This window comes from Corapipo altera, unplaced genomic scaffold, assembly GCF_003945725.1.
Source record: "Corapipo altera isolate COAL_440 unplaced genomic scaffold, ASM394572v1 2c, whole genome shotgun sequence".
Lineage (NCBI taxonomy): Eukaryota > Metazoa > Chordata > Aves > Passeriformes > Pipridae > Corapipo > Corapipo altera.
The window spans coordinates 2,548,601-2,558,228 of NW_020884923.1; the positions used below are offsets into that span (position 1 = coordinate 2,548,601).

The window sequence follows — 9,628 nt, forward strand, 5'->3', positions numbered from 1 at the left end:
TGTTTGCTTTTGAGTTTTTTGTTTGTTGGTTGGGTTGGGGGGGGGAATGTTTGTTTGTTTTGTGGTTTTGTTTGTTTGTTTGGTTTGGTTTGTTTGGGTTTTTTTCCCAGTCTATCCATCTTACAAGGAGCTAAGCTACAAAAAGACCTTACCTATTCCAGTTTCATCAAATTCTTCCACATCTATGACTTGAGGCTGCTGTGGGGGGAACCGCTGGACCTGAAACTGTCGAGGTGGAGCTTTTGCTGTTGGGAAATCTTGAGGACTGTAAAAAGACTCAGTTGAAGGTGTTCCTGTTACATCTTGGTATGGAGTCAAAAAGTCTTCTGCAGCTAACTGAGGAACACTGTACGTAACATGGTGCTGATCCTCTTCGGTGCTGTCCGTACTACTTGTGATATACTGCTGTGTTATTTCAGTGGAGCCGTAGTCTGACATGAATGGTTTAGAAGTCATCTCCTGGTCTTCTTCATCAGGCTCTAGGCTCTCCAAAACATTGCTGATCTTGGCAGGTACAATGCTGTCAGATGAGCTACCAATCTCAAACACCCAGACACCTTGCTTCCCAGCATTGCTGCTTCTGTCAAAGAGAAGCATATGCCAAATCAAAACAATCAAGCATGAGTTGTGTGGTACTTTTAGCCTACACAAGATGTTATCCGCCACTGAGGAGTGTCAGGACAAAACTGTTTAATTATCTTATCTACATACTTATCTACAGGTACAGTTTATTGAGCTGTAAAACACCCCTGAAAGTTCAGATAGCATATTATTCTCCATACCCAGAGCTCTGAGAATTTCTAGCTTTCTTGTCTCCAAAGCAATGGGAACAGGAGGAGATTTTTGGGCTACAAAGATCTTGCTACCACTTACTAGAACTTTCTAACTCATTCCCTTTCCTTCTTCTTCACTCTTTCTTTCAGAAAAGGGGTTGCCTAGGATAGACCATAAAGAATTGAAGTCTAAGTGGTACGATTTGTAGAACAACTGAGTACACAGCAGTTCCTACCAGTGACAATGGAACTGTGGACCTTTGAAAAATTATACCAAAGTACTCATATTCCTCAAGAGGGTGGATGTTCATCAGTGGCAGACTTTGTGATTTCTCATGCAATGGCTAATAGCATCTTAGTTCTCAGTGATTCATGCTACAATTAAGAAAACCATGGAACTCTCGAGGAGTTCAAACAAGGAAAAAAGCATACTTGTACAGGTTTCTAATGCTGTCTTCATCATTAGCAATGACATTGTAGGATCCTGGCTTTTCCCAAAAGTAGTAGTTTGTAGAGGCTTGACTAAAGCCGACCATAGCAGGAATATTTTCATCACCATTCTTGGAGTATGTGCTATAGAACTGCAAACTATCTTCTGGATAAAGGAAAATAGCATAGGAACTGGAGTCAGAGGAGGCTAAAACAGCCTGGAATGTGTTTCTCTGTGGAAAAAAACATTAACACCCATTTACTCATGTAAAAATAGTCAAGAGAGACAACAGAATAATACTTTTCCTTTTTTTAAACACAAAATCAACATTAGAATTTCCATCATACATAATGTATCATGTACTTCCTAGGAAAAGTCAACATTACACAAGTTTATATTTTGCTAAGGCAGTTTCAGCTTTAGCATTCATAAACATGAAAAAAACCCATTATTAAAGTTAAATCTGTAGGAAATAGTTAGAGAGGCTGCCCAAAACAGAACAATTTTAAGTTCTACAGAATATTTAAAGTAAAGTTTAAGTTTCATCTTGCTTCAAGCCTTTACCCATAGGAACATTCCTGCTTACTGTAGGAACCACTAAAACAGCACCTCAGACATCAGCTATTCATTGCTACCAGAGTATAAAATTGTTATTATGAACACAGTGCTTGTGTCAAGTTAAGCAAAAGAAGTTATCATTGACATAAAAAGATTTTGTAAGTTGTGGTAATGTTCTCAACTCGATACATTGTGAGCAAGCTCATCAGTTGGAATAATTATGGTGTACAAATTTACATACTCATGCAGGATAGTACCTAAATGGTTTAAAAAGGGGAAAATGGTTGGGGAGTAATAATAAAAAAAACCCCTCAAACTGCTTCTTCATTCAATACTAGCTACAAAAGATGAGGTTTTTCTGAATGCAACATCATCCATTCAAAATGGTCTTCAGTTCTTACTAGTCCTTATCTGATTTTAGATAGTCTGACATAAAAATGACTTGAGTCTGTTGAAAAATGCAAGCCAACAGGATTATATTGCAAGGAGGGAGGGCAGGTTATTCTACTATTTCAGTTATTACCATCTCACATTTAACATTCAAAGTAAGACTTGTCAGGGAATACAAAGAAATCAGCTATGTATCAAACATTTTCTTTTTAATTAATAAAATATTGTAAAAGAAAAATCAAGTAAAAATTCTTGTAACTCCTATTTTACTACAGCCTTTTCAACAATAAAATACATTCTTAACTCTGCAGGATTCATTTAAACAGAAAGGAATTCAAGCCTTAAAAACAAATAGGTTACAGTGTTACACTTTAGCTGAACATGCGTCCAACATGGCTTAAAGTTCTGATTAATACTCACCTTTTCTTCCAAAGCATGATCTTCTCCTGGTGTCTGGTAAGGACCCACAAGCTTCCAGGTAACAATAACAACACTGCTGGGATCAAAAGTAGTCTCAGGAAAACCTCTTTTGATATAGTCTGATGCAAGTTGCAAGACATCTGACGACGAATCTTCCCTGTAATACACATTTCCACGTCCATCTGTTGTGTCCAGGTCAGCCATAAAAGGAGCAATAGCCCCAAAACTCACTGGGAATTGACCAAGATATTTTTCTTCATCTGAAGGTTCATTCACTGCAATAATCCCATTAGTGGTAACCTAATAAAAAGATGAAAAGTGTAACACAGATATTGTTCATATGGCTGTCTCCTACACATAGGTGCTCTAGATCACAATATTTTCATTGTATTTTGAAAATAAATTGAGTCAAAAAACAGGTTTGTATTTGAAAAGTAACTGGATTTTTCAAGTTCTTGTTTTGTATCCCATGTCAGGAGTCCTGGTATTTAAGTTGCCTAAAACCAGAGGTATACTTCATGGATAGACCAGCCTTTTTTCCCTAGAAAAAGATTTTACCTATTTAAATTTCAGACACTTATTGCCACTTCTAACAAAGATATACCTCCCCACCATTGCTTCAGAAGCTGATAAAACTTCTGAGCAAAGAACTAATCTACACATAGACACCAATCCAAAAAACTGCTCCATGCTTAAATATTGTAATAGTTTGGGTGAAAGTCTTTTGGGAAGATGTACAGATTTCTCTTTGCCTCACAAGGACTGCTTTAATTTTCACTTCACTACAGACATCCTCCTAGGAACTTCTCTACTACTGTGCAAGGCTGACAACAACAACTGCTGCTCATGTGAGCACAGCTCTTATACCAAAGGCTATGGAGGCTAGGAGACAGAATTTGCACAGCAGGCCCTATAAATTCTCTTACAGCTGAGTGCTCTGACACAGGCCAGTAGAAAACTGGGTCTATTATTTGAAAGAAGAAAAAAAAGCGTTAACATATATAAGTGAAATTCTCAGTTTGAAAATGCATACATAGTGGCTCAGTGAGATTTAACTGATCAGTGAGACTGACTCAGAGCCAACCACCTCTGACTAAAACTGAAATAAACACATACATACACTAGGTGCTAGGGCATGTCCAAGTGTGACAGCCAAACTCCACTGGCAAACCAGAGCCGGCTCTCACACACACAAGCAGCGAGCAAGACTATAGGTGTCAGGCCTTGGGACGGTGCACAAACTGCTCAAACACAGCTTTGTGTCCCAGGCCTTTCTTCCAGACATGTGTGGCACTGAGGGAATCAGCCACATACAAATCTATTTCCAGGTGCTGGACTGGATAACAGGACACATCTGACTACCTGCAGGCAGCCAGGCACTCGCTCTAGATCTCCTGCCACATATACAAGGGACTCAGAAAGGAAAAGAGGTTCCAAAACTGTCACTACAAGCTGTGAAACTAAAGCTGCAACCTCCTGCAGGTTGATCTCGCTCACAGGGATTCCTGGGACTCTGAGGAGAACAAACTGCTGCTGAATGCTGTGGATCACACAGTCCTGATGTTCTCAACTTTATGTAATCTTTATAGATGCTTAGAAATGGGTCAGAATGGCCGCTGTGACTCAGACTGCAAGGCTATCTAACCCAGTAGTCTGTCCCTTAATCTGCTGGTTTACAGATTAAGCAAACAAGAGGACATGCACGTACTTCAACAAGCCTCCAACCACATTCACCTCAAGGGATTCCCTGTGGTTTGACTGTTTATTCATCCTCTGTGGATCTCTTCACATATTTGTTAAGTCTTCCCTTCAACACATATAAACTTTATCATCCACAAAATCCCTGGAAAAGGAGCTCCATGAATCTGTGACTCAAACCCTGAGGTCTCTCCAACACTTTTTGGTTTTCAGTCTGGCTCCCAGCTTCATTTGACGGCCCCTAGTTTTTGTATTGGGACATACAAAAATCCTACCCAGTCTTTCCCACTACATCATTTCTCCTCCAGAATGAAGACCCCAGTCAATTCATGCACTCCCTGTATAAGAGCTGTTCTCTGTCTCTGATCACTCTCGTCGTCTCCAAATTTTTCTTCCCCTTTTTCCACTATACAAATTTGGAAACAAGGAGGCCAGTAGGAGGCCACATACTCATTCCCTTCACAGAGAAATTGTGGGCTGTGCAAGCCCATCAAGGATACAGGCTACATGTATCTTGGCAACATCCTTTAAAATCTGGACCACTATTACTATGGCTACACCTAGCAAAACAGAAAAAGTCTAGTATGAGAACTCATGATGCCAATCATCCCTTCATATACAACACACACCTATACCTTGAACCCTCCTTTGGCTAGCCAGGGGGTCAGAGTATGCCCATTGCCACAGGTTGGTGGTCACTCAGCTTGGCGCATAACTGGATAATGGTCAGCAGAAAACTATTAGCTAAACTTAGCAAATACTTCCCACAGCATATGAGAATTTACTTTAAAAGTGGTTTGACATATGCTGACTGTATGGTCTGCAGATGTATAATTTCACTAGCAGCTACAGTGTAAAATATTAAAAACGTTAAGATCATGTAAAAACTGGCAAGCTGGCTTTATGTATGAACAGTATATCTGAGATATATAAGCAGAAAATAATCTGCACAAGCACAATGGGAAAGGAGGTCATGTTAGAAAGGGGGAGAAGAAGCTGAGTATTGTGATAACTTTTTCTCTAATAATTTATGACTTAAAAATGGTCACAGATCCTAAGGTGAATTATAAATTTTAGGAATACAGAACTAAAAAGACAGCATGGGTTACCTCAGTATAGACCCTGCAATTAGTCATCCATGCAACATAAATATAGTCCAGAAACTCCTATAACATCTGTACACTAGAAAATGCCTCATTCCTATAAAGCAAAGCTAAAACATGACCTGAAAATGAAAACCCACCAAATATACTCTACCACTGGAAGACAGTATGGAGGATGGTGGGCATTATGGTCTGTTTGCTAAGATCTTTAGCAAGGAGATGCACTCCATCGTTAAAGTAATAAATTTAGAGCCAATTAAAAGTTTTTCCCTTCCTTCTCCTTGCTTACACTTTTTGTACACAAGCAGCCCTACTCCCACTCTAAATCCTCTTGTGAGAGATGACTGGTGTTTGAAGTATTTTAAACAAATTCCATGCTCTTCATCAGATTTGGTGTGTACAGACTCCGCGGCTTCATGATCCCCCATTTATGGCAGAGATTAAAATAACATTAAGAGAAAATACAATCAGGACTAGTTAATACCACAGAGTAAAGCAGAAACCAGAAGGAATGGCCCTCCTCTTTTCACCTATTAGTGACATGGTTCTGACTATTCTTTTCCTATTTTGCTAACTTTAATGTAAAATTAATTTTATTAAGGAGATGCAAAATGCCAAACCCATTTTTTTTGTAGTTTATAAGAGAGACAGTTCACTTTTAAATGTTAAGGGAATGTTTGGTTGCATGTACTCTATCACCCAGAAAACAGTTGCAAGCCATCAAATGAAAATAAATACACAAACTGTTCGCTTTGTGCAGTGATTTTAAGAGAAAGAACACTTATTAATAATGAAAAAGTGGTTTTAGCTTTAACAATATATTTATATTGACAAAGATGGTGAATAGTATGATTTAATTTTACCCTGTTTCTTTTAAGTTCACACAGATAGGTTAAAGTGCAAATCCCAAAATAAAGACAAGTAATTCAGAGTACACCCTGGGTTTCATCAGAGCATCATTCCTGCCAAAAGGGAAAGGGGGGAAAAAATGCCTAAGGTGGGCGTTGCTCAAAGACCAGTTTTACAGTATATCTTTCCTTTTAGGGTATAACACTATTTAACTTGACAGGAACTAACATAGATGTATTTTTAGATGTTAAACTTCTGGATTACACACATAGTTAACATACATTTGGGGTTTGTAGCAGAACAAATCACACACACACTATTATAGGTCCATCCTGAAAATCAAGTAAGAAGAAGGAAGTGCAAAGTAAGGAAGCACTTCTATTAAGAGAAAAAGTGTATCTCTGTGTGTACTACAAAAATTCAAGTTTCAAACAAATGAGGCATTTTTTCCCTGTTCAGTGAGTAGATATTTTAAGGACTTGAATATTTCTCAGTAAGAGAGTTTAGAAAAATTGAACGTATTTTCATAATGAAGTGACAATTGACTTAAAGCAGCAAAGCTTTCTAATAGAAACATCATCAACTATTAATTTAGCAAGTTAAAAAAAGTAAGGATTTAAAAAATTGAGCCAAGCTTGCCTTAAAGGACTATGGATTCTTCCCAAATGGAGGTAATTCCCTAATATTTTCATTTTTCCATATCAATGAGTCTTACTGTAAGCTGAAAAAGCCTTAATAAAAGCGTGCTATTAAAACAAATATGTTTGGTTAGTGATTGGATTCAATGTTATAAGTCTTTCATAGGAAAACACCATATTGAAGATTACAGTACGTGAAAGTCTGTTTCCACTTATGAAATAAAAGTGCACTCTTTTGTCTACGAAAAAAGGTTTTGTTGCCAAGGATTTTATGACAAGTTGATATTAAACAATTGTTTCTCAGAACTCCTTGCCTTTTTATTCATGTGTAGAGATAACTCAAACAACTCAGCTTCTAGACTGTTGAAAAAAATAGAAAGAGAATCCACAAATTTTCAACTGATTGAAGGCCAAAAATCAAGTGCTCAAAAACTAAGATACACTTAACACACTATCCTGATGAATCATACAGAAAGAAATATTTAATCACAACACAAAATCTGATCTAGGAATTCCTTTGTGTATTATCACATATACTACATGTTAATTGTATCAGCTTGATAACATTTACCACCAACTAGCAATACTTTGGCAAATCTTGCTTGCCAAATAATGTCATAGAGCTTAATAAGTACTCACTGCAAATATACATAAAAATACATACTGTGAAGGCACTTTCAAAACTGCTAAATACATTTCCTTAACAGGTTTACTTCTCTTTTTCCTACCCGTTCACAGTTTGTACTGTGCTTCTGTTTTGCAGTACTCAAGCCAGATTCAATGCAAGATAAAAAACTCTTCATAGTGTGTAGACTGATACTGAAACGCCATTTACTAAAACTGCCCATCCTTAGTAATCATGCTGGCAGAGTCCTAAAAGTGATTCTGATATAAAATTTATATGAGTATTCTTTCAGACAAAAGCTAACTAGAACTATTCCTCTTTCAGGGCATGGGCAAGTAAAAAGATCACTAAACTTAAGAAACCTCGTGTGTTTAATCCATTTACTGCTCTTTGAAAACTCTGTTCCCTTACCTGACACATTACTTGTTATCTTTGCTTCTCAATGGCTGGATATACAGTCCCCTATCTTTTAAGAGCATGTCTGTGCTTTAAAAAGTGTATCTTTTACTTAGGTTGGCTAATGAGTGGCCAAACTTAGAGTACAGAAGACAAGACAATGAACTAAGGGTCAAACTGAAGTCTGAACTCCACTTAATACTTCATCTTTACTGCCAGCATCAGTGAACAACAGCCATTTTCCACACATGCATAACTTGAATCCCACAAAAGTTGATATTTCAGATATGATTGTCAGGATTTATCCAGGTTGAGGCAGTGTGGACAATGAAAAAGAACATAAGTGGCATAACTAATATAATTCAGTGTAATGCAAGCATGTTATATCTTCAGTGAATACCCATAAAACAGAGTCAAGTACATGGGAACCACATCAAACTTTGCACGACTGCAGTCACAAGGGAGCTCTAGTTTCCCAAATGTCTTCATGCAGATTAGTCCACAGAGTTGCATCTTTGACCCACAGTGCTAAAACACACTGGCATATATGTTCAGGGAGATGGGTTTAATTTATCAGATTAACACACTGAATATACTGCACCTTCCCTACTAAGGCCTTTCAACTGCCAGCCTAGATGAGGCTTCAGGAGAAAAGGGGCAATGATAAAATGTAGTGCTCTTGCAGTGTTCTGAAGACATGCTGCCATTTTAAGCACTTTTTTTATGGCTACTTTTGAGCAGCTCTGCTCCAGGCAATCTGTTTTCAATCCCACTTTCAAATACGAAACACCCTCCACTAGCTATAAACGTGCACAAACAACTCTGGGATACAGATTCTGCTATAAAGCACACACACATGGCTGAGATTCTGCCTACAGCCCAAAGCCTGCAATTACTCTGCATGTGGACTTCCCCCTGCCCAAGAGACTCTTAAGCAATGAACATTCAAGAGCACCCAAGACATTACGAGGCAGAAAGCACTTCGGTGCTAAGAGGTGCAAGTCTTTTCACATGTCACCCTGCTGGTTATACACTCATAGTTTCAGTTTTGTGACTTCGGTGTGCTGAAACACAAAAAACAGACCACAACGAGGATGTTTCTTAGCTGAACACGCTCTGTGTGTATAAGCACTGAAAACGGCTGAGGACGGCGTTCATTCTGGTTAATGGATTTGCTTTACCCCCCTATTACCTGTTGAATCGTCTCCCGGTACAGACTGTGAAAAATCGGCAACAGCCACAGCGTGAGAGGGGCATTAACACGACCCTAACACCCAACTGAACACAACTGGAACAATTAAGCTCTTTGGACCGACCTCTGACCTCGGCGCTCACACGACCGACACGGAACCCAAGAAGTACCACCCCAAAGCGCCCCGCGGAGCCCCCAGGAGCCGTCCCGACCCTCCGGCGGCCAAAGGGGGCCCCGCACTCACGTAGAGGGAGCGGACGGCGGCGCCGTAGAAGCGCAGCGCCGTGCTCAGCTCCAGCGCCGCCGACCGCGCGTCGTCCCCGTTCTCCAGCGCGGCATCGCCGCGCTCCTCTCCATGCGGGAGCAGCGCCAGCCGCTCGGCGGGCAGCGCCAGGATGGGCAGCGCCAGCACCAGCAGCGCACAGCGCAGGCAGCTCGGCGCGGAGCGCATCCCGGCGACTCCCAGCGGGAGGGGCAGCGCCGTCCCGCCACTATAAGCGCGGGCAGCGGGGGCGGCCGGGCCAGGCCGGGCCGGCGGGCGGGGGCGCCGCGGCCA

At 40.1% G+C, this 9,628-nt stretch overlaps 1 protein-coding gene across 1 annotated transcript in view; it reads right to left on the minus strand.

The window, feature by feature from the left end:
- Positions 1-9,628, minus strand: part of NID1 (nidogen 1) — a 55,192-nt gene that overhangs the window by 33,647 nt on the left and 11,917 nt on the right. The window contains exons 2-4 of the mRNA XM_027657347.1: positions 2,572-2,871; positions 1,206-1,435; positions 153-580 (exon numbers count right to left, since the gene is read on the minus strand). Coding sequence (XP_027513148.1) covers positions 153-580; positions 1,206-1,435; positions 2,572-2,871 — 958 coding nt within the window. The remainder of the gene's footprint in view (positions 1-152; positions 581-1,205; positions 1,436-2,571; positions 2,872-9,628) is intronic.